General features: G+C 45.2%; 2 protein-coding genes across 3 annotated transcripts in view; one reads left to right on the forward strand and one right to left on the reverse strand.

The window, feature by feature from the left end:
- Window positions 1-24691, reverse strand: part of TRIM67 (tripartite motif containing 67) — a 55695-nt gene that overhangs the window by 25892 nt on the left and 5112 nt on the right. The window lies entirely within an intron of this gene.
- Window positions 2505-5067, forward strand: LOC105739716. The gene is given in 3 exon segments (XM_012506481.2): window positions 2505-2555; window positions 3899-3996; window positions 4845-5067. Coding segments are annotated over 3 exon segments (372 nt in total).

Consider the following 24691-nt stretch of genomic DNA (forward strand, 5'->3'; position numbering starts at 1 on the left):
GGTTCCTGTGGGACTTTGGTTTCTTATCGCTGCTGTGACAAGTTGCCATAAACTTCGTGGCCTAAATCAACACAAATTTATCATCTTATGGTCCTGGAGGTCAGAAGTTCAAAATGTGTCTTACAAGCCTAAAATCAAGGTATGGGCAGGGCTGGTTCCTTCTGGAGGCTCTAAGGGAGAATCCTCTTCGGTGCCTTTTCTGGCTTCTAGAGGTCACCCACGTTCCTTGGCTTGTGGCCCCTTCCTGGCATTGTTCAACCTCATGTGCTATGCTATGGTCTCCCCCAAATTCATATGTTGAATCCTAACCCCAGGAGAGGTGGTATCAGGCAGTGGGGACTTTGGGAGGTGGTGAGGGTGGAGCCCCCATGAAGGGGATTAGAACCCTTATAAAACAGGCCCCAGAGTGAGGACACAGTGAGAAGGTGCCATCTATGAATCAAGAAAATGTCCTGCCAGGCACCAAATCTGCTAGGCACTGATCTTGGACTTCCTAGCCTCCAGAACTGTAAGAAGTACAGTTATCCACCCCTGTGTCTATGGTATTTTGTTACAGCATCCTGAAGACTAAGACATCTTGCTTCCATCCTCATCTCCTGTGACTAACTCTGATCCTCCTGTCTCCCTCTTACAAGGACATTTGTGGTGACATTGGACCCACAATGATTGTGAGGTTAAAGCAGGACAATCTCCCCATCTCAAGATGCTTAACTTCATCACATTTATCACATTTGCAAAGCCCTTTAGCTATGTAAGGTAACATTCACGGGTTCCAGGAATAAAGATATGGACATCGTCCTTGGAGGCCATCATTGAGCCTGCTATGACTGGCAATTAAATTTATCATTTTTAAAAACCTCATCTCACATGTGGTCACAGAACTGTTCAATGTCTGCTGCTCAGAGGACTGTGCACTCAATGAAGTCATGTCGGATTCATCCAGTGTCGCATCCCCAGCTCAGAGCCTGGAGGCTAGTACACAGGACCCACTATAAATGGTGCCTGATTGAGGGTCTGTTTCTACCTGGATCGTCAGCTTTGTAGTGGGCCCATGAGGCAGTTCTCAGGACAAGATCCATCACAGAACCAATATCCACCAGACACAGATCCACCCGCTGAGGCCAGAAAAGTGGATCTTGTGGAGAACAATGTCATTTTTGTGCCACAGGGCAAAGCTCTGACTGCCTGAACCCAGTCACAACCTGGACTTGACAGCCTCTCCTCTCCTGCGGTGGGACATGATCAATAGCAACTGGTGACTTCCCATTAATAGCAATAACAATAACAATTGACAACTTACTAAGTGCTGAGGTCTTTACATGCCAAATTTAGTTGATTCCTCATAACCTAACAAGGAGGTGCCATATTAACACCACTTTACAGAAGAGGGCATAGGCTCAGAGAGGGGAAGTAATTTTCCCAAAGTCACACAGCTAGTAAGTAGTGTAGCCAGGACTCAAACCCAGATTTTTCTGAATCCAAAGCCGATGCTCTTTGCACTCCATTGCACTGCCCTTTGGATATTCAACCAACATGGAAGGAGGACAAAACCTAATTTCCCATTAAAATCCCTCAGAGGCAGGGCTGCTGGGCTGAGACCACCCACCATCTTCCAGCTGCATCTTTATTCTCCAGGGGACCCCTGTCCCTGGCATACTGTGTGCTTCGGCAGGGTTGCCTGTCTGCCAGTGATGGTTTCGTCAGACCCAAGCTCCACTCTCCAGCTCATTAGGATTTCAAATGTGCAGCTGTGTTGGAAGCCTCCACAGCCACTTTGCGAATGTTGATAAAGCAACGTTGCCATCAGTCTGGGCTTTGTCCCAGCACTGCAGGGAACACATGTGGGAGGATAAGACACTGACCACCACCTCCTCCTGCTCCTGTCCCACACAGAGCAAGGTGTCTGGGGGAGGCAGAAGCAACCAAGACTGCCTTGAATAGCAATATGGCGCCACGGAACACGGGTCCCAATGTGATGGTAGGCTGGAAGGGATTATGTGGCACAGTCATAGATCATGCTGTCACAAAGATGTCTCTGTGAGAGTGGGACAGCGTAGGAAGCTAAAATGGATTGGCAGGGCAGGGAAGTGCAGTCAGCTCTCCTCTGGGAGAGAACACGAAAGAACAGGACTTGCTTTTCTCTAGGAAGGGAGATCCCACAGATTCACTCCTGTCACTTCCCATCAGCCAAGCTTTCATCTTAGGCCTCTGGAGTGCTGAGCTACTTTCTTGTTCCCACAGCCTAACCAAGCATCTGCCTGCCTGGGTCTCTCTCCAGAAGCACTACAGCAGCTCCTTTGTGCCTGGCGTGGATCAGAGAGCGCTTGCCCGCTGTCCCTCTGGCTGCCCAGCCACTTGGCTTCCTTCTGCCTGCCTTTCTTACCCGGTCTCCCGCAGTTTGATGCCTCACTTGGGAGACAGTAGAGACGGGGTGTGTGTTAAAACAGGAATCAAAGCTTCACTGAGAGTTTCACACCATCAGTGGGCACAAAGGAGGTTGTGAAATGGACCACAGGGGATTTCTCTCACCTTTTTATCTGCCCCTCAGTGCTAAGGTATTGTTGGTTTTTTTTTTAACCTGTGGCTGATAATAATGCCTAATAAGTTAAAAATGCCCTCATCTGTTGACAGAACAGTAGAAATAAATGAAAAATGTAAAGGACTCATTTTTTAAAAAATTAAAAGGTAGAGGCTCCTGGGTAAGCAGAGAAATTGACTTCTAAGCACCTCCTGAGAGAGGCACGGATACCACTGAGGTACACTCCTCCGCTGGGCAGGTGACCTCCTTCTCCTTTTATCCTGAAATCCTACGCCCCACTTGGGGAGCCTGGGGCCAATGGAGGCAGGTCTTTTCCCTGCATCTTCTTTCTTCCCCCTTGTTGCTTAAATGTGGCTATTTTCCTTCCTCTTCTTAAACTCTGTCTTCCCAGGTGAAATATAAAGAGGGATCCAACAACTAACACAGCTATGACTTCACACCATTGCCTGGGAAGTTTTCAGCTTTCTGTTTTTAGACTTAGATTGATCTCCTGGTCGAGATCCATATGCTTGTGAGATGGGCATCCTCATTAGTCTTGCTGATGAGGCAGCCGTGGATGTCATGGGATGTGAGGGTAAAGCAGTCCCCTTCCTCTAGCAGGATGACGAAAGCTGCCCAGGCAGCCTGAGAAGCACCTTCCCATCATCCAAGCTTTCATCTTAGGCCTCTGGGGTGCTGGGCTGGGGAAGGCTGCCTGGCATTTTCACACGATTGGAGATACTGCTCAATGTAAGCCTGTACCCTGGACCAGCCTCAGGGGAAGGGCGATGGACTGAATTGTGTCCCCCAAAATTTAGACATTGAAGTCCTAACCCCCAGCACCTTAGAATGTGACTGTACTTGAAGAGGTGATTCAGTTAGAATGAGGTCATTAAGGTGGGCCCTAATCCAACAGGACTGGTGTCCTTATGAAGAGGGGAGATTTGGACATAGAGACAGACAGGTGCTAGGGAAAACACCACGTGAAGATTGGAGTTATGCTGCCAAAGATCTACGAGGAGCTAGGAGAGAGGCCAGGGCAGGTCCTTCCCAGAGCCTTCAGGGGCAGCATAGCCCTGCCGACACCTTGATTTCAGTCTTCTGGCTTCCAGAACTGTGAGACGATATATTTCTGTTGTTCTAAACCACCCAGTTTGTGGTACTTTGTTCTGGCAACCCTAGCAAACGAATACAGAGGGACTAAAAGGAGGTCCACAGATGTGCTGCCGAAACCAGGAATCCAGGGCAGGCCCTATCTGTCCTGTTCCGACTAGAGATGTGCTTCTCCTTCAGGAAGAAATCCTGCTTTTGCCAGAATGTACTCTTGTCTCTCCTTCTGGCCCTTTAGGCTCAAGGTTTCCACTGCTGTGATTCATGCAGAACAAACAGGGAGCGCCTCAGCCTGGCTGTCAAGCCCTTCATCCATTCACTGATGTATTCATTCAACAAGCGTCTGCCGGCCGCCTATCAGGAGAGAGGTGAGTTCTGTTCATGGGGAACATCCCCTTCTTTTTCCCTGGGATAATCTGCAACCCAAGCACCTATCTTCCAGAAGACCCACCTCTTTCTCTTCTCCCCTAGTTATGAGCCCTTGTCCCGGCTGTCACCGCCGTTTATCACACTCATCTCAGCTCAAATTCTAGCTCAGCTTGCCCACGTCCAGCTCAAATCCTCCTTTTCCATGAAGTCTTCCCCCCAGACTCCATGAACTTGTGTGGTCCGTCTTCTCTGTTCTGCCATCAACTCTCGCATACCTCCGACTGTGGCACTCGCCACCATCTGTCTGAGATCTTAGTTACTTATCTACTTGACTGTGTCCCTCACTAGATCAGGACTTCCAGAGTGAGCCGTTCAATCATCTTTATGTCCCTAGTACAGAGCCTGTGCAGAACGGGCACTCAATAGTGTCTTCTGAATTCACGGATTTCGTGCCGTGTGCTCTGGGGAGATGCAAAAGGGCAGGACGCGTCTGGGCTCCCCTAGGCAAAGGTCCCAGTGCTGCAGCCCAAGGCATCCTCTATGTCTCCTACTAGGGATCCCAATTCTCACTCTCTATGTGGCCTCCCCTCGCTGCCTGTTCATCCCAGCTCACTCCCTGGTCCTGCACTGGGGGCCGGAACACAGACTTCCTGGGGGTCCCGCCGTGATGGCAGCTCCTGGGTTCCACTTGTTTGGGCTGTTTTAGGTTCTTCCCCACTTCAGATGAGGAAAACAAGAGCCATTCTCCCTTCTGACTTTCCTTCCTTTTCTTTTCTCAGATCCCTCCAGTGTAGGAGGGTGGGACGGAGAGCTGGTCCAGGGGTGAGGGGAGACTCCTTTCTCACAGGGAGTTTTCAGATAAAGCCTCTGGGAATCCTGAGAAGGGTGGAAGGTATGGGAATGGATGCCGTGGAGTACAGGCTGGCTGGCCGGACAATGCACATTTCCCATTGAGCCAGCAACTCGGATTTAGGAGCTAGCAGATGGTGACCGAGGTGCCCTGCTCTCTGGAAGTCCAGGCACCAGCTCAGCTCCACACTCGCCTAGGCCCTGCGAGCAGAATAAGCTGACCCTCTCCGACCTGCCGGCCACTCATTCAGGAGCACTGCTGGGTGTTTACCCAGCAACCCTAAGAGCTGGGCCTCAGGTTGGGCCCTGAATTCAAACCCTAATTTTAAGTGACTTAGTTTCTTGCCCTCTGTGAGACTTCGTGTCCTCACGTGTGAATTGGGATAATGATACCCACCCCAAAGGCCTGCCTCAAGGTTTAATGACAGTGTGCACGGAAGGCCCTGGGTTCAGGGACTGGCACTCTATCATGGTGGTTCTGGGTAGAATGAGAACCCCAGAGACAGCTTCCCCGACAGCTGCAGGGACCATTGTTTTCCTGCCGTTGACCTTCCATTATCCTCTATAACAGTATCCCAATTTTGCTTTGAGAAGTTGCCTTTTCTCCACTGAGTACAGCCTGGTAGGGCTGGAATTAGGACTCCAGTACCACTGCCTTCACCCTGACAAGGGGTAGGCACATGCCTGTGTGAACCCTGAGAGAGCCAGCCCTTTGAGATGGATCCTGAGGGGATATCCGGGTCTGAATTCTGAGTGGCGCTGAAAGCCATTTGCCTATTGCAGGTTCCCTACATGCCCTGTGCAAGCCGAACAGTAGCTCAATGTTGGGGCCTTCTTAGCTGTCTGTTTCTGCTCACACTGCCAGAATCAACTGCTGCCGAAGTCCTCATTCTGCCACCTGAACCTGACCAATGAAATGTGACCTGTGGTCAACTTTAACATCAACAAATCAGAACTGAACCAGCTTGCATCCCTCAGATGCAATGGGAACTGGAATTAGAATCTAAGCAGAAACTTTTTCTTTGCAAGATAACCCTTCTCTTTGTTCTGGCAGACACACCTTTGTTTTATACTGAAGGCTGAGTCTCTCCGGTTGGCAAACTGCTGGTTGGAATAAAGTCTCTTTTTAAAAACATTCCTTTTCAGTGGATTCGTTAACACCCTATTCTAGGCCAGCAGGATGATAACTCCTTGGAATTCAAAATTGAACAAAGAGACAAAGAGACCTGGAGAGATGGGTGTTTGTTCCATAGTTCCCTGAGCAGACCCCTGCTATTAGAGTATTCCTGTACATGCTGCTTCTTCACACTTGGGGAAGCCTTGGGAGCCAGAATGCCTGGGTTTGAATCCCAGCTCACTGACTCTGTGACATTAGGTGAGTCGCTTACTCTCCCTGCGCCCCCATTTTCCTCAAATGCAAAAGGCGGGTAATAGCAGTAAGTACCTAACAGAGCTATAGTGAGGATTAGGTGAGTTAATAAATGTAAAATGCACCTGGCACATACTCAATGCTATCTACGTGCTCCCTGCTGTTACAGTTTCAAACCTGGCTCTCAAAGTTCCTATTGATTCTATGAGTGCTCAAGAAAAGAGCAGTATTTTTTGCTTTTTGTTGGGAGAGAGGGATGGGGGTCTCACTTTGTTGTCCAGTCTGGAGTGCAGTGGTGCCATCATGAAGCACTGCAGCCTTAAACACCTGGGCTCAAGTGATCCTCCACGCCTCAGCCCCCCAAGTAGCTAGGATGTTGGGCACGTGCCACCATGCCCAAGTAATTTTTATATTTTATTATTTTTACTTTTTGTAGAGATGAGGTTTTGCTGTGTTGCCCAGGTAGGTCTCAAATTCCTGGCCTCAAGTGATCCTCTTGCCTCAACCTCCCAAAGCGTTGAGATTACAGGTGTGAGCCACTCTGCCTCGCCTGTTTTTCTGATAAATTCCTTTTGATTCAAGTTAGCTTAGCTTGCAGCAAAGGACTCTAGCTGATTTAGTGGTTAGGATGCCCAACAAATGCAAAGACAGCTATGCTATAATTAGTGATTCATGCTGAGCCTTGGTATAGTCCATGCTTGTGGAGATGGTGACGATGAGAGGTCTCTTCTTTATCCCTTCCACAACTCAGCTTCAGACTCTGACTCCCAAAATCCTGACTGCTTAGGAGTTCCCCACGAGCTCCTGCCCTGAGGCTTGCAGGGAGGAGCAGCCTAGCTCGTTAACAGTGAATTTTAAGTTGCCAGGATTGATATGTCAGAGCCACCAACCAAATTTTCTTAGCTAGAACTTAATGCCGCAGTCAAAATAAAAGAGGCAGGGCTGATGGGCAGTACTGCCAGAAACTGACTTCCGGTCATTAGCTATATCTGCAGGCACATGGGGGCTTCTTCCTCTGACAAGGCGCTCAGTGAGTGCCAAATGACCTTCAAAAGCTCACGTGTACAGGAGCCAGCTCCAGAGTAATTGGGAAATCCATGCCTCCCCTTGGACTTGGGCTTGTCAGTTCCTGCTGAAGTGGGCAGGCAGAGGTAGAGCCGGAACCCACCCTCAAGACGCAAGCCACCTTCACACGACCTGCCAAGCTGCTGTGTGCCTCTGTGCCTGTGCCCTTGCCATTCATCTGCTGGATGTGCCCTTTCCCATTGCTGCACCGGTGCCCCATGGTCGTCCAAACCTCAGCTCAAGTGTCCCTTCCTTATGCTGGATTGTGCAGCCTCCCCCTTCAAATCCTGTTGAGATGTCCTTTTTCTGGCTCCCTGTGCCAACGAGATGTGGATCTCTTTCCATTCTACTGTCATCGTATATTTACTATTTTTTTTATTTGTTTTTTAGGACAGGGTCTCATTGTGTTTCCCAGGCTGGTTTGAAACTCCTGGCCCCAAGCGATCCTCCCACCTTACCCTCCTGGACAGCTGAGAACATTTACTTCTTCCTTCACTAAATTGTGCCGTCCTGGGAGATGAGACCTTGCTTGTTTCATCTTTGCATGGGCTATCAGTGTATGTCCCATAAATATTTGTTGAATAAGTAAATTAGTTTTTAATCGGACAACACAACAGGGAAGTTTCTAAAATGAACCAAGGATCAGAAGCAAGGACCAGAGCTCCACTTTAGCTTTGTACCTGATATGAAATATTACATTAGAACAGTCACACGATTTCACTTCTTACAGTTTGGGGTAATCTACTAGAGCAAGGCCCTCATTTGTCACCAGCCATGTGAAGATATGAGGATAACATGCTCCGGAAGTATGCTAAATATCTCAAACCATCCCTTTAGAACAGGCTCCAGACGTGCTGAGCTTATGTTTCTACCATTTTGAATTATAGCAGAAGAAATAGATTTTAAGCCAAATCAAACTGTCCAGAAAAAAGGTTCAGAATAGAGAGAAGAAGTTCAAAGGAAAAGCAGATTGTCAGTAAAACAAGTGTTTATTCACTCTGGATAGTGGGCCCTATTCCAGGAATTGAATGTATGGTGGGAATGTCTACCTCTCTACAGCTCAGGGAGTCAAGCAAAAAAAGCCACCAAAAAAATAAAGTCTAAAAAGAAGTCTAAATATGGACCTAGTAGAGGACACTGCTAGATTTTTAAAGTTTTTTTCTTTTTTCTCATTTTTCTGTGACCAAAGGAAAGGATAGAAACATTTTGGCCAACGACCAGGGCAAGGCTCAGAAGACAGAGGAAAGATAGTGAAATGGACAGAGAATGGTTGTATCAGACAGCTTAGGCTAGTGACGCTGCAGTAACAAACACCACCCCCCAACTTGGAAGCTTCCAACCACAGAAGTTTACTTCTTGCTGACACTGAGTGCCCATTGCAGGTCACCTGCAGCTATGTTTCCCATACTCTGCATTTCGGGATTCAAGCTGAAGGAGCTTCTCATTTGAGGCATAGTAGACTCATAGCAGAAGAAAAGGAGCTACAGCCCAAACACACGCTTGCTCTTAAGCCTTCTCCTGGCCAGGCACAGTGACTCAAGCCTATAATCCCAGCACTTTGGGAGGCCGAAGAGGGCGGATCACGAGGTCAAGATATCGAGACCATCCTGGCCAATACGGTAAAACCTCATCTTTACTAAAAATACAAAAATTAGCTGGACATGGTGGTGCGTGCCTGTAGTCCCAGCTACTCGGGAGGCTGAGGCAGGAGAATCGCACGAACCTGCAAGGCAGAGGTTGTAGTCAGCCAAGATCGCACCACTGCACTCTAGCCTGGCAACAGAGTGAGACTCCATCTCAAACAAACAAACAAAAAAACCTTCTCCTGAGAGGTGGCACTATCCGTCCCACTCACATTTCATTGACCCAAGCAAGTCAGAGGGCCCAGCCTTACAGTGATGGGACAAGAAGTATAATTCTCCCAGAGGGACAGCAGAAAACATTTGAACAAATGATAAAATCTAGCAAAAATGGCCTCTGCATTCAGATAGACCTTGGCTTTACTTACTAGCTCTGTGCTCTGGGGCCAGTTCTTACTCTTCCTACAGAGTGCATATGTTAGGGATTGTATTGCCTACCTAAGTTGTGGCAATTAAAAATAAATAGCATATTAACACATGTGACTTTTTTCTTCCTTCCCTTGATTCATCCAACTCCTTCTCCACCATCACCCCCTTCCTCCACGCTCCAGGCTGCCATCTTCAATGCAATAGGTTTGGCAGGAGCATCCAGATATGACTTAGGGTAGAACAGTATCTGAGAGGGGGGTGCAGGAGAGGGAGACTAGCACGCTGGGAGGGAGGTAAGAATGAAATTGTTCTTAAAGACAGGATCATGGGTTCATATATTTACAGAGAAGTAAGAAATCAATCCATGAAATGTTTTTTCTTAATTAGAGAATGTTTTATATTTATCTTAAAGAGATAATAGGACAAGAATGCAAAGATGTATATACAAGAATGGTCACTACATTTAAAAAATAGTTAAAATTTGTGAACAGCCTAAATGTTCAGGAATAGTGATTAATATAAATGATGCAATATCCACATAACTGAATACTCAGCACCCATTGAAATGCCAATGTATTTCTATATTTGTTGACACATAGGATAATCTCTAAGGTAGATTGTTCAGTGGAAAGCAAAGCTCTTTCCCTCAAACACCTCAGGACATTTAAGCATTAGGGCAATGTCCTGCTGCAATGATAACACTTCTCATTATAACCCTGCCATCTCTCCTCCATCCCTTCTCCTACTCTTTGCCCAGTCTGCAGGACCCTACCCAGTGCCCTCTAATCAGCACCACACTGCCCCTCCCCTACCTTAAACCTTCCTTCTCCCCAACTCACACCTGGAATCTAAAATTCCCCACTTCTCTGCTAGCTTCAGAGGAGCACAATCTGGCTGAATATGTTCACAGAGTATGAGGAAACAATGGGCTTAATCTACCTGAGTTAGTAACTTTCAATTTTCTTTCAATTGCCAGCTCTCTTCTTGTTTCGTTGTTGCACCCAAACCCATTTATGCCTAGTGTTCCATTATTGGAATGCTAAGCTTGTGGGGGTTATTCATATCCTACTGTTCAAAGTCATCACCAAGGTCTGATTGCAAAAATTCAAAAAATTGCAACCTCAGGCATAAATGGGTTAACGACCACTGTAACATTAACCAATTAATTAATGTTTTTGTGTGTTATAGGCTGAAATGTGTTCCACAAAGAGTCACATGTTGAAATCCTAACCCCTCACCGGACCTCAGAATGCTTCCTTGTTTGCCAATAGGGCCATTACAGATGTAATTAGTTAAGGTGGGGGTCGCACTGGAGTAGAATGGGCTCTAATCCATTATGACTGGTGTCCTTACAAAGAAGAGACATTTGAACACAGACATGCATGCACACAGGGAGAACGCCATGTGAGATTAGACTTCTGCTGCCACAAGCCAAGGAGCCACCATAAGCTGGGACAGAGGCCTGGGGCAGGTCCTTCCTGGTGCCTTCAGAGGGAACACCGCCCTGCTGACACCTTGATTTTGGACTTCTTTTTTTTTTTTTTTTTTTTTCTTTGAGACAGAGTCTTGCTCTGTCACCCAGGCTGGAGTCCAGTGGCACGATCTCGGCTCACTGCAAGCTCCGCCTCCCGGGTTCACGCCATTCTCCTGCCTCAGCCTCTCCGAGTAGCTGGGACTACAGGCGCCCGCCACCACGCCCGGCTAATTTTTTGTATTTTTGTAGAGACGGGGTTTCACCGTGGTCTCGATCTCCTGACCTCGTGATCCGCCCGCCTCGGCCTCCCAAAGTGCTGGGATTACAAGCGTGAGCCACCGCGCTGGACTTCTAACCTCCAGAACTGTGAGACAAGAAACGTCTGTTGTTTTAAGCTACCCAGCTTGTGGTAATTTGTGATGGAAGCCTTAACAAACAAATACATTACGTACAGCTTTACCTCCTAATACATACCCTTACATATATATTCACAGAAAATCGTATTGCATATACGCTTTCTCCACATCATAAAAATGGGTGTTGGGCTCTTTAGGACACAGGGGAAGCAGGCCAAATTTCTCCTATTTTCAGGAATAAACTGAGTGCCCCGAAGGTGTAATAGGAACCTTTTACTAACCTCATCTGACTTCATCCTTACACCAGCATTTTGTGTATAAGGAAACTGGCTGAGAGTGGTTAAGAAACATATCCAAAGATGTATAGTTCCAAATGGAACCCGGAATTTTTATTTAAATTCCAATCATCTTTCCATTATATCAGCCAATGATGGAGCAGAAAGGTGGTCCAAGCGATCCCAGAATAGAACTTTCTGGGCACCCGTTCAGTGTGAGGAGGGGAAGTGGCTTTGCCAAAGGGCCAGTGAGCTCAATTAGGTTAAACGCTGCTTCTTAGCCCTACCCCAAGAAGACACCGTGACTAAGATTGTTTTGTGCCCAGCCTTGGACAGGAAAGCAATTCCCTCCTTTCACAGCATTCTCAGCCTTGACGCTCAATAATAATCGTGACGATAATAGTGGCTTTCTTTTATTGAACACGCATATGTGGTGTACACTGTTAATTCCTTAAAATGCATTATCTCATTTAATATGCAGTCAGTCCATGGCAAGAGGAAGAGTTTTAGGATTGCTGGCTTGCAAATAGCTTTCTTATTCCCCATATTCTCTTGCCTCTATAGCACCAATGATTTTAGTAATATCAGTCTAGTAAACTTACACTCAGTGTGTTCTCTCGAAAGTTGAAGCAGTGCTAACATCTGGGAAAAGTCACGCCAACATTTCCCAGCTAGTTTTCTTCATGTCACGAACTCAGCCGACTGTTTCTCACATGATTACCACATGTAAAGAGGGAGGGGAGAGCCATGCTAATGAGCATGGATGGCTCTTTTCAATATGGGGCCCTGGAAAATGCATAATTCCTCCTCTTCTCCTTTTCCATACTGTCCCCAGGAATGACCCTTCCTTTATGAATCATTCTATTCTATGATTCAACAAATAGTTAATAGGGACTGCTCCGAATTCATAATTTACGGCATGGATAGTAGAATACATTTTAGTGTTAAGTCCTATTCATTTATTAAATAGATGTTTCTTGTGCTTGACTGGGTGTCAGATGCTCTGATGGGTACTGGGATTACAAAGATAAATAAGACACAGTCCTTGTTCTCAAAGTGTTCAAAATAGAGTGTTATTTATGCATATGACGTATAAAGCTGGTCTTAAAAGGAAAGAGATCCTGGAAGTTTCTGTTAGCTGCAAGACACATCGATGGGTGTAAAAGTCTAATCAAGATGGAATTTTATTTTTAAAGCTGTGTGGAGTTATTAGTAAAAATGCCCATGGAGACTCTAAGAATATCCCATTTGGCAGGAAAGTGTAATTGGGCACAGCAAGTTACACTTCCGTGAAGAAAGGCTAGAGACCAGAGAGTAATCAGCTCATGCTCTGATAGCACCAAGAACAAGCCCGGGATGGGATGTCTGATGCATGAAGCCCCAGGACCAGACTCCTGACTTTGCCAATGTATCAAGACCATTTGCTGAGCCAAGCCAGGGGAGGTTCTCATCGCCTGGTAACCAAACTGTTTCTTTAGCATCAGGCCAGCTCCGGTCTCTTGTAACAACAATAGAATTAGTTCTGTGACAATAAGTGTCTGATGAGAATTTGTCTTAGAGCTTTCTCTCTGTCATCAAATTAGGCACCCCCTACCCCATCCTTCCAATCCTTTGAAACCCAACTCAACTCCTATCTCTCTACTCTCTGCTCCATGCTCATTCATACCTAAGGATGGTTCCACATATTTTAGCACCAATTATTTGTGCTCTGGTGTTGTTCTTTATTTCTTGTGCATAAGTGGTGAGGTGAGCCCTCCTGTCCATTTAAATGGCCAAAATTAGCCTTCTTTTAAAGTAAGTCCATATTACTGCCCTTTTCCTCCTGGGAATCTCTTATGTTACGGTTTCCTCACTTCTTTTGTTTTTATCCCTCTCTCCCCATCTCTAACCCCTTAACTTAGCTGAGAAAATTGAGATGTTTGAAAGATTTTTCTTTTTTTTTTTTTTTGCCAGATTTTATTGGCAAACAGGGTAAAATGACTGAAATTTACAAGAAACTTCAAAAAGATTATAGCCTGGCTATTCCTGTTCTTCACTGAAATTTAAATGAGGCTAAAGTTTAATCCTTTTTTGCCTGTCAAGTTAGATGTCCCCTTAAATTTGGCTTCTGAATCTATTTATCCCATCCTTTTCCCCCATTGTCTTCAGATCCAGTATGTTAGCTTAGATACTCAAAGGACTGGTAGTCTGATTTCCTTCATTTTTATTAGACATGGCATCATATTTGTCAATGTTTCCCTGCTTTGTGTAAATATGGATGAATCCCTTGCACTCTACCAGCAGATAATCAATTGGCTGTTTGAACAGGAACTATATTTTAAACATCTTCTTTAACGCCTCATGCAATGATGTACGGATAAGTTTTTCTGTCTTTCCTGACTAATGAACCTACTCACCATCCATGACCCCAGCTCAAGCATCATCTTATCTTCAGTCTCCCCACACTCTTTCCCTCTTCCCCTTCCTAATTTCCAGGGGAAATTCACTGCCTTCTCTTCACTCTTCCCCCATCCGTTTATTCACGTTACAAGGAGGGCACTTATTCCACTTTTCATATCAGGCGTATATACATCAGGTTGGCTGTACAATGATCTCCTGCAGCAGGCTGTGAGCTGTCTTGTGGCCTGTTTTATGTGCGTCTGCAGCAGAGGCCATGGATTACAGGAGGCACTCAAAGAATGCTTAACCAGTGGATTGTTTTGACTGGATAATATGGAAAGCCACAAGATGACATTTCTCCTTCACATCCTGGAAGGGACACAGATGGACTCAGGAATGAAAGTCACCTTAATTGAACAGCTTTAACTGGGAAACTTTACCTGGGTCCCATATTCCACCATCCCATGACACCCAGCAAACCCCAAAGGTGTAAGAAGCCTGAGAGATGACAACACAGATCCTCCTTGCTTTGCCCAGATGCCCTGAGACCTGTGGCCCCCAATTGAAAGAAGATATTTTGCAAACCAGAGGAGGCTCAGGAAGTTACCCACAATGCACATGAGGCCCAAATGGCAGGAATCACTCAAGGATCTATTTGAGTTTTGACTTAATTCTCCTGGTGGAAGATAATTTTCCATGGGTTTCTGGTGTTTCTCCACATCTTGCAAGTGAGACACTGACTGCTCTTTGTTCTGGGCTATGTTTCTAAGGATGAGGACAACCTTGGAAGATAGAGATGGTATCTCCCTTGGGAGCAACGGGCTGCTGTTTACTGCCCTTTGTAAAAAGACTGGGGTTTGCTAAGCTCAAGGCTCCTCTCCTGTAACGCAGCCGGCTGCGTGTGCAGGTGCCATGATCTAGCCCTCTTCACATCCCCTTATGGGAACTGGCCCAACATGTGGATGTTCTGGCTCCTGCTGTTGCTGTGAGTAATAAACTGTTCTCCATCTCTGAATTAGGAGCCTAATGTCTTCTGACTGCACCCATGAAACTCTGGCAGGCTAATTTGTTGGCTTGTAAGTAGGCTAAAAACTCAGACCCCTCACACTTCCTGAGATCCCCCAGCAGGGTCTTCTTGCCTTTGGTGTGCCCTGATATCCCCTTCTGTGCATCTTCATATTCCCAGTAGGTTACAGGTGTAGAACCCTGCTGGGGAGACAAGACTGTGTGTAGGACAAACACTCATCACTGATAGCTGCAGACAGTTCAATGAAGGAAACCAATGTGAGAGGTAAAACTCACGCCCTCCCAGCAAGCTGATGGTGTGTGGTGACATTCACATGAAACGTGAAATATGATGAATGGCTGCACTGTCTACACCAGGCAAAGTTCTCTTTATTGTGTGGGACTGGCAGGGAGCAGTAGCGTGGCTGAAGGACCGAGAAGATCTCTGTTTCTTGATCCAAACATTTCCAAGCAGCATTCAGTTTTTCTAACAGTGACTGCAGCACTGCTCACAACTAGGGGACTATCTTTTTTTTTTTGAGATGGAGTCTCGCTCTGTCGCCCAGGCTGGAGTGCAGTGGCGCGATCTCGGCTCACTGCAAGCTCTGCCTCCCGGGTTCACGCCATTCTCCTGCCTCAGCCTCTCCGAGTAGCTGGGACTACAGGCGCGCACTATTTTATGAGACTTTCCATGGTCGATCCCCCTACCGCCCCCTCCCTCCTCCCCCCCCCTAGGACTTTAGACTTCCAGAGGATCCTAGCTCTCTTTGGTTGTATTCAAGTAGACTTCTTATTTGTTTATTGCATCTATTAGTTTCAAAAAGGGCATAAGGCAGTTTGCAAGGGTTTATAAATTTCAAGAAAGCGTAACTTAAAAAGAAAGAAAAACAACCTCCCAGAGCACAGCAAGGACCTCTAGTAGCTGAGGGAAGGGAAATGAAAAAACTCTTTCTTCCTGGGTAAGATAGAGAAAAGAGACACAGGCCCATAGCATTAGAGGGTCCTGACTGTTGGGGAAAGGGCAGGATTTCTGAGAAGATGCAGAGTGGAGACGGAGAAGGGAGAGGGAAGGGGGCTAATCAGTAGACTTGCCACAGCCTAAAAAATAACCAGTGAAATGGAAGTCAATAGAAGTTACCCAAACTGTAACACAAAGAAACAAAAAGAGTGATTAAAGAAAAAAGACTAAAAGTAAAATAAAAGGCTGGACATGGTGGCTTATGTCTATAATCCCAACACTTTGGGAGGCTAAGGTGGGAGACATTTGAGGCCAGGAGATCGAGACCAGCCTAGGCAACATAGCAAAATGCAACCTCTACAAAAAAAAAAAAAAATTAACAAATTTGCTAGGCAGGATGGCATGTGCCTATAGTCCTAGCTACTTGGAAGGCTGAGGCAGGAGGATTGTTTGAACCTAGGAGTTCAAGGCTGCAGTGAACTATGATTGTGCCACTGCACTCCAGCCTGGGAAACACAATGAGACCCTGTCTCTAAACAGAAAAAAAAAAAAGAAAATAAGACAAAAGAAAAAAGAACAGATCATCCAAGAACTGTGTGACAATAGCAAGCAATCTAATATATGTGTTATTGGAATTCTGGAAGGATGGGAGAGAGAAAGAGAAAGAGAGAGGATAGAGCAGGAGAATTTTCTGAAGAGATAGTACACAAAAATTTTCCAAAAATAATAGAAGACACCAAAACAAAAGTCCAAGAAGCTCAGAGAACCCCCAGCAGGATATGAATGCATAAGCCTCTCTCCATTTCTGCTGCCTCTCTCCCAATTCAAGTCCCCATATTTATAGCCCAAACTGCTGCAACAGCTTCTAATTACACATCCTGCCTCCACTCTTGTCCCCCTACTATCCATTTTCCAAACCTCCATCAGAGAGCTCTTTTAGAAAAGAAACATCACACCCCAGCTTAAATCCTTCTGGTGGTTACCCATAGCACTTACTATTAAATTCAACCTGTTCTGCGTGGCCCGCCAGGCCCTGTACCCTTTTGCCTCTCTGCCTAGCTCTCTGCTTCTGCCCCTTATTCATCTGTTTCATTATGCCCCAAGCACACTGGCCCATTTCTGTCGTTTAAACACACCAGGCGTCACCTGCCCCTGGTTCTTGGCCCTTGTCTTCTCGGTGAAATGTGCTGCCTTCAGAATCATGCAAGGCTGGTTCTTTCCCATTCAGTCTTCAAGTCTTAGCTTGAATACATCCTCCTCGGTGATTGCTTTTCAACTTTCCTGCCAAAGAGGTCTGCCTAAGTACTATTGGCATTTTAGAATACAGACAAGGTCTCGTTATATTACCCTGGCTGGTTTTGAACTCCTGGCCTCAAGCAATCCTCCTGCCTCAGCCTCCCAAATTGTTAGGATTATAGGCATGGGACACTGTGTCTGGCCCTGCCTAAGTATTTTTTATCACATTGTTTTTATTTCCACCTTGGTATTTATCACTATCCAGCTTATTTATTTGTTCGTTTACTTGTCAATTTTCTTTCACTTGTGACTAGACTTATGTTCTTTGAGGAAAGAAAATTCCATCAGTGGCCTCAGTGTTTAGAACTGTGTCTGATATGATATATAGGCATTCAAGATGTCCTTATTGACTGAATGAGTAATTAGGTGAATTGAAGGTGAAATAATCATTAGCAGCATCAGCTCAGAAAAAGGATGCAATGGTCAAGAGACAGCATCAGTATTTACGTTATAGTAAGTGCTAGAGATGACTTTTAGTTGTGGGTACACAGCTCAGCTGATAGGTAAAGCCAACCATAAGGCAACAAATAATTTATCGAGTGAGGGAAAGTCTCATTTCTTCATTTTAGGAGGCTTGTTGTTTCTGAGTATTCATAGTTCACTAGTTTCCTGGTTTTATAGATATCACCCAGAATCAAACTATAAGGATTGGGAGATTGAGTAAATACAAGTATGTGTCTAAATTTCCTAACACAACCTTGACCTAATTTTTTACAACTATGTGCCGTCTGGACAGATTTTTTTAGATGTCAGGTGACTAAAGCCCAGCCTCTCCTTCTGGAGTGAGTGCTGGCAGGTGTCCACATCCTGTCTGATACGTCTGTCCCTGAGGCCTCATCCACACTCCCGGTTCCCAGAACCCAGCTCACCATGCCCTGTCCTTGTGAATCCTTTTGCACCCTCTCTCTCCTCCACACCACATCTCCTTTCTGTAGCCACTGTAGCCATATGTAAAATAGAGAGGGAATGCTAGCGATCTCTCTCACATCTCTTCTGGCCCCCAAAATCTTGCCTTATTTGTCCCAAACAGGACACTGAAGCTCCCCCATCCCGTCCCCACCTTCGATTCCCTTTTCCTGCTGCCCCATTCCAGTTGAATGAGAGGTTACGCTCCATCTCTGTTCCCCCTACTTTTAAAAATAGCTATCGGCTAACGTTTTATTTCTTCTATGCATAACTACTCTTCAGCTGATGCCATAGGCATCTGTTTTTGTTCAAATATACATACAACATTCTGTTGCATTTTTACAGTTATTCAAAATGTACAGTGAGGAGCAATAAAGGGGGCCGTTTTTGTTTTTTTGTTTGTTTGTTTGTTTTTAGAGTTGGGGTCTTGCTCTGTTGCCCAGGCTAGAGTGCAGTGGTGCAATCACAGCACATCACAGCCTGGGCTCAAGCATTCCCTCTGCCTCAGCCTCCTGAGTAGCTGGGACTACAGGCACGTGTCACCATGCTTGGCTAATGCTTTTATTTTTTATAGAGAAGCAGTCTCTCTCTGTTGGCTAGTCTAGTCTCAAACTCTTAGCCTCAAGCAATTCGTCCACCTCTGCTGGGATCACAGGCATCAACTACCATGCCCAGACTTGTTTTTTGCAAAATCATTTCACAAGTTTAGCAAGCCCCTTCTTTTCAAGTTTCCTCATCTGCAAAATGAGGAGGTTGTGACTCATAATCTCTGTTAGAAAACAGCAGACCCTAGAAAATAAACATTTTAAAACCCTCAGTTTCCCATCAAGAACTTCGCAAAAGGAAATTCCAAAGTGGGAGGAAGGAATTTGCTAAAGCCCCCTCCCAATGTCTGTCTGGATTCTCTGCTATTCCTGAGGCTCCCTGGTTATGATTGTCATAACCTCCACCACTACCTGGGCAGCACCCCCACCCAAAATGGCTAAAGAGTGGATAAAGCATTCTCTTTGCTGATTTAGAGAACAACTGAGACACAAACTAATATGAAACCCAAGGTACAAACAGCTAAGTAGGTTTCTTTTCAATCCCAGGAAAGCAGCAGAAAGCATTTCTCCAGAATTTCTTTCTCCTCAGGCCCCTCTGCTCTAACTCAAGAGGACTCATACAGATTTGCAGACACTTCCCACCCCTTAGAGATTCCTGCCCATCTCTGGGCCAGGTGGCTTTGAGCATCATACGGTTTCCCAGTACCCAGAGTTTGTGTAACCTAAAGATCCCGACTGGTGCCCAGAGTAATTAAATAAGACTCTAGTTCAAAGCTCTCAGACCCCCTAGAGGAGACACATCCACTTCTCAGATGACTTGCAGTGAAAGTCATGGGCCTAGCACCCTGGAGCTCTAAAAGCAGTCCCATTAGGGTATTTCAAACTTCAATGTACATGCAAATCACCTAGAATCTTGCTAAAATACAAATCCTGAGTCAGCAGGACTGTTTTAGATTCAAAATTCTGCATTTTCAATGAGCTCCCAGGTTGATGCTGATGTTGCAGGGTGGAGGAACACACTTACATTGCAACCAATGAGGTTGCAATCTAAAGGAGAGCAAATTATTTTCTATTAAGGGCCAGATAGTAAATACTTTCAGTTTTACAGACCACATCATCTCTGTTGCAACCACTCAACTCTTCCAAAAGCAAATATGGCCAAAAGCAACCATTGGCAATAGTAAATAAATGAGTGTGGCCGTGTTTCAATAAAACTTTATTTATGAAAACAGCGAGTGGGCCACAGTTTGCTGACCCGTTCCCTGGTCTGTTTCAGGAATTAAGAGATTCCTCCCAGCTAGAACACTCTATATTGTTGACTTCTACATGTAAGCTCCATCACTATGAATGTCTACTGGCATAAAAGCCCTTCCATTGCAGGCTAAAAATGTAACAGTACCTTAACGACCCAGTGACCACCACAGCAAACATTATGAAATACATTCATGAATAGTGACAGGAGGATTGTTCATTCGCAGCCTATGAGGTTGTCTTCAACTTTTAAACTCTTATATTTCTCTATATAAATAGCCTTCAAAGAGAAGATAAAGCAACTCAAGTTTGTGGATTCTTGCCTTCTTTTCTCAAACCCATTTTTTGTTTCCTAGATGTGTGTGACAAGGAAAGCATATTAAAAAGAAAAAAAGACTGGGCGTGGTGGCTCACATCTGTAATCCCAGCACTTTGGGAGGCAGAGGTGGGTGGATCACCTCAGGTCGGGAGTTTGAGACCAGCTTGACCAACATGGGGAAACCCCATCTCTACTAAAAATAAAAAATTAGCTGGGCGTGGTGGTACATGCCTGTAATCCCAGCTACTCAGGAGGCTGCAGCAGGAGAATCTCTTGAACCCAGGAGGCGGAGGTTGCAGTGAGCCAAGATTGCACCACTGCACTCCAGCCTGGGCAACAAGAGTGAAACTCTGTCTCAAAAAAAAAAAAAAAAAAAAAAAAAAAGAGAGAGAAAGGAAAAAAAAAACATTTTAAAGGGGTAACATAAGGGTCCCTGAATTACCGACCTACTCGGAATTAAATCTAAGCATAGGGTAGGGCTACAGCCAAGGTGGCTTGAAGACAGTGGTAATGTTGGCACAGAGATGGTGTGAAGTGCTGCAGCCTCTAGTTAGGGGAGTCAGCTCATCTCCCCAGGGCTCTGAGCAGATTTGCCATTGGTTCTTAGCCAATCTGGGGCAGATAGGAGAGAAGCCAGCCTAAGCACTTCTTTTCCCAGAACTTCAGAGTTGGTAAAAGATTCAACTTCTCAAAAATTTAGGTTTCGGGGCAGGTGTGGTGTCGCATGCCTGTAATCCCAGCACTTTGGGAGGCCAAGGCAGGTAGATCAACTGGGGTCAGGAGATTGAGACCAGCCTGACCAACATGGAGAAACCCTGTCTCTACTAAAAATACAAAAATTGACCAGGCATGGTGGTGCATGCCTGTAATTCCAGCTACTTGGAGGCTGAGGCAGGAGAATCGCTTGAACCCAGGAGGCAGAGGTTGCAGTGAACTGACAAGGTGCACCACTGAACTCCAGTCTGGGCAACAAGAGCAGAAACGCTGTCTGAAAAGAAAAGAAAATCAAAGGCTGGCTCAGTGGCTCACACTTGTAATCCCATCAGTTTGGAAGGCCAAGGCGGATGGATCACTTGAGGTCAGGGGTTCAAGACCAGCCTGGCCAACATGGCAAAACTCTGTCTCTACTAAAAATACAAAAAATTAGCTGGGTATGGTGGCACATGCCTGTAATCCCAGCTACTGGGGAGGCTGAGGCAGAATTGCTTGAACTCGGGAGGCAGAGGTTGCAGTGAGCTGAGATAGCACCATTGTACTCCACCCTGGGTAATACAGCAAGACTCTGTCTCAACAAATAAAAATTAAAAAAAAAAATCTATGGCTTCCACTCAGAAGGAGAATGAGCATATTTCCGTGCCACATGCTCTGAGAGCCCTGGCGGACTCTTCTCAGTTTGGACTCCGAACGCTCTGCTTAAAGCTGGTGGCAAGTGTACAATCATCAGCCATAGAGTTGTAGACTTCAGGCCCCCTGGAAAGTTTTTACCAAACACTTCTCCCTACCTAACTCTTTTTGCCCACCCAACCCCACCCAAAAATGCCTTAGGGGGGCCTCCAAGGCCTTGTCTTTTCATGGACCTTAAAATCCAAGAGGTCGTAGTGAGCAATATCTGTACATGTTAAATCAATTGTTGAGGGAAGATCCCTAGCTAGTAGTTAAAAATATGAAAATCTAGATACACGTCATCTTCTTCTTAAAAATAGTTCTAACAAAAAAATATTGTTTGCTAGAAAATAACAAACAATAATTACTAGAAAGAAGACAATCCACCTTATCATTTCTCCTGTGGTCTCTATCCAAGTGAATTTTTTTTTTTTTTTTGAGACGGAGTCTCGCTCTTTCACCCAGGCTGGAGTGCAGTGGCGCGATCTCGGCTCACTGCAGGCTCCGTCCCCCGGGGTTCACGCCATTCTCCTGCCTCAGCCTCCCTTGTAGCTGGGACTACAGGCGCCTGCCACCTCGCCCTGCTAATTTTTTGTATTTTTAGTAGAGACGGGGTTTCACCATGTTAGCCAGGATGGTCTCGATCTCCTGACCTCGTGATCCTCCCGCCTCAGCCTCCCAAAGTGCTGGGATTACAGGCGTGAGCCACCGCGCCTGGCTGTGAATTTTTAATTGTTTACATAATTTTGTTATTAAAAAAGAAAGTAGGTGTCATCTTTATGAAAGGTAATTTGGAAACATTAATTAGATATCTTAAAGTCAGGTATCCTTTGACATAGCAATTCCATATCTAGGAATGTAACCTGAGGAAATAATTAAGAGTGTAGGCATAGACTTAACGAGCAAAATATTTGTAACAGCAACCCAAATTCAGTATTAAGGTGTTAATGAAATAAAACATAAATGCCTATGATGAAATGGCAGGCAGCCGTCAGAAATGATGTACGTTGGTCAGGTGCAGTTGCTCACACCTACAGGCATGATCCCAGGCTTTGGGAGGCCAAGGTGGGAGGATTGCTTGAGGCCAGAAGTTCAATTGAGACCAGCCTGGCCAACTGAGCAAGACCTCATTTCTACAAAAAAATTTAAAATTAGCCAGGCATGGTGGTGGGGTGTGCCTGTAGTCCCAGCTACTTGGGAGGCTGAGGTGGGAGGATCACTTGAGCCCAGGAAGTTGAGGCTACAGTGAGTTGTGATTGCAGCACTGCACTCCAGTCTGGGCAACAGAGAGAGACCCTGTCTCAAAATATTAAAAAAAAATTACAAATATTAAAATATTTTTATCTGTGATCACAAGTGCAACTATGACTACATGTTCTTTGTCATGTATGTATTATCCCTTTTAATAGAAGAGGTGTTTGCTCTGAGCCTTTAAAGCCTAACATACCCTTTTTACAAAATAAGGTAAGACAGCAGGCTGAGAAGCCACCTGCCCTTTGGCAGAGCCTTAAGACGTGGGAGTTGGCTGGGTGCAGTGGCCCACACCTGTAACTCTAGCACTTTGGGAAGCCAAGGCAGGAAGATCACTTAAGGCCAGGAGTTGGAGACAAGACTGGGCAATGTAGTAAGACCCTATCTCTTAAAAAAAAAAAAAAGACATTCGAGTGATCAAAAGTCCTGTCTTTCCTGAGCTTTCCAGGCCACACCCTCTCCCTTGCTTTTGTGAGGTGCTGACTCAGTGGGAATAGTACTCCTGGAGTATCAGTGAGATTTTCTTTTAAGGCTCTTCTATTTACCATGGCTCTCAAAGAACTCCAGAAGAGCTTATCTATAAAGAAAAAAGAATTATTCTCTAACCTCAACTTGGGAATCAACTCCTACCCAGTTTAATTCAGAGCTGGCCATCTGCACCCAGCAGGTCAGAGTTCTCCCTGAGTTAGGAGTTATAGATGTTGACATTCTGTGGCATGTCACACTAGGAAAGGGCTATGGTACACAGTAACCCTTTCCTCCAGCTTCAGGAAAAACAGATTTTCATAATCAAGAAGCAAAAAACCAAAAGCTCTCCTGTACAGTTACCCTTCCCTATCCCATCTTCACATCAGAAGCTCTTTGAAACAGTTAATGCTCTCCCAAGAAATTCATACAGAAATGTGTTTAGCCAAAACGTAAAGTTTTTTACACTGCTTTTAAATGGTGATAATCTTATTTTAAAATAGATTTCAGTGTCACATATATGTCTCGTCTCCAAAAAAAAAAAAAAAAAAAAAGAATCACTAATCAGAAGGCAAGCTGCAGTAACGCCAAAGAAAATTAAAGCAAGGCTTTAATGATGGCTTCTTTAATCACAGGAATGTTAGAGAAATGTTGCTGTCCCAATTCTAGTTCTGGTGATGCAATGATGCTTTGTCAAGATTCTGAGATTTTTAGATAACAATAACAACAACAAAATCCAGAGACTTCATGTTTTACTGAAAAACTTAAATTGCCAACAGTGGGAGTCTTAATGGAGTGTTCTAGTTTGTCTTTCAAAAGTAGCCACCCTCACAGCATACATGCTGATCTAGATGCCCAGCCACAAAGCAAGACCAACAGTGTTTGACCAGGGCTCTCCCATTTATCGTTTCTTTTGATTGCCAGCCCCCAGGTGAAATGCTCATAATAAGCACTCAGTAATTCCCCTTTCTGTAGAAATCAACAGCAGCTGCTGAAGAAGAACAGCAGCGCTTCTATTCATTCTTGAAAACAGGTGTTCACAAAAGTATCTCGTAGTGTTCCTTCTGGATTTAGGAGGATGTCACAAAATTGAGATCCTGCGTAGTCATATTCCCACAGTTTACACTGCCCACTGTAGGGGACAGATATCACATGTGCTTCCCAGATTTCCTCATAACTTTGCATTGTTGGCTGAGGATAGAAATTTTATAAAACTGCTGTTGACACCAAGCCAGGGATGACCAGTGATTTTTCCTGTAAAACCTTAGTTCATTAAACCATAGCTCATTATCCAACTCACTTTTCTATGTAAGACACTTAATTTCTCTTACAATTGCAAATTCTCATCTCAACTCTCTTTGGTTTCCACTCTTCACTAATTCTGAACATCTGAGTGGCAACATTCAGAATTAGTTTTGGCTCTCTAAGCTGTGAAGATTTAGCAGTTTGTGAAATCTGAATGTGAGATTTGGAATCTGTACTTCTTGTCTTGGTAATTGGTCACAGCCCTTTTTACAAATAATTTCTTTATTTGTAAAA

Source organism: Nomascus leucogenys, chromosome 5 (assembly GCF_006542625.1).
Source record: "Nomascus leucogenys isolate Asia chromosome 5, Asia_NLE_v1, whole genome shotgun sequence".
In the NCBI taxonomy this organism is placed as follows: Eukaryota; Metazoa; Chordata; class Mammalia; order Primates; family Hylobatidae; genus Nomascus; species Nomascus leucogenys.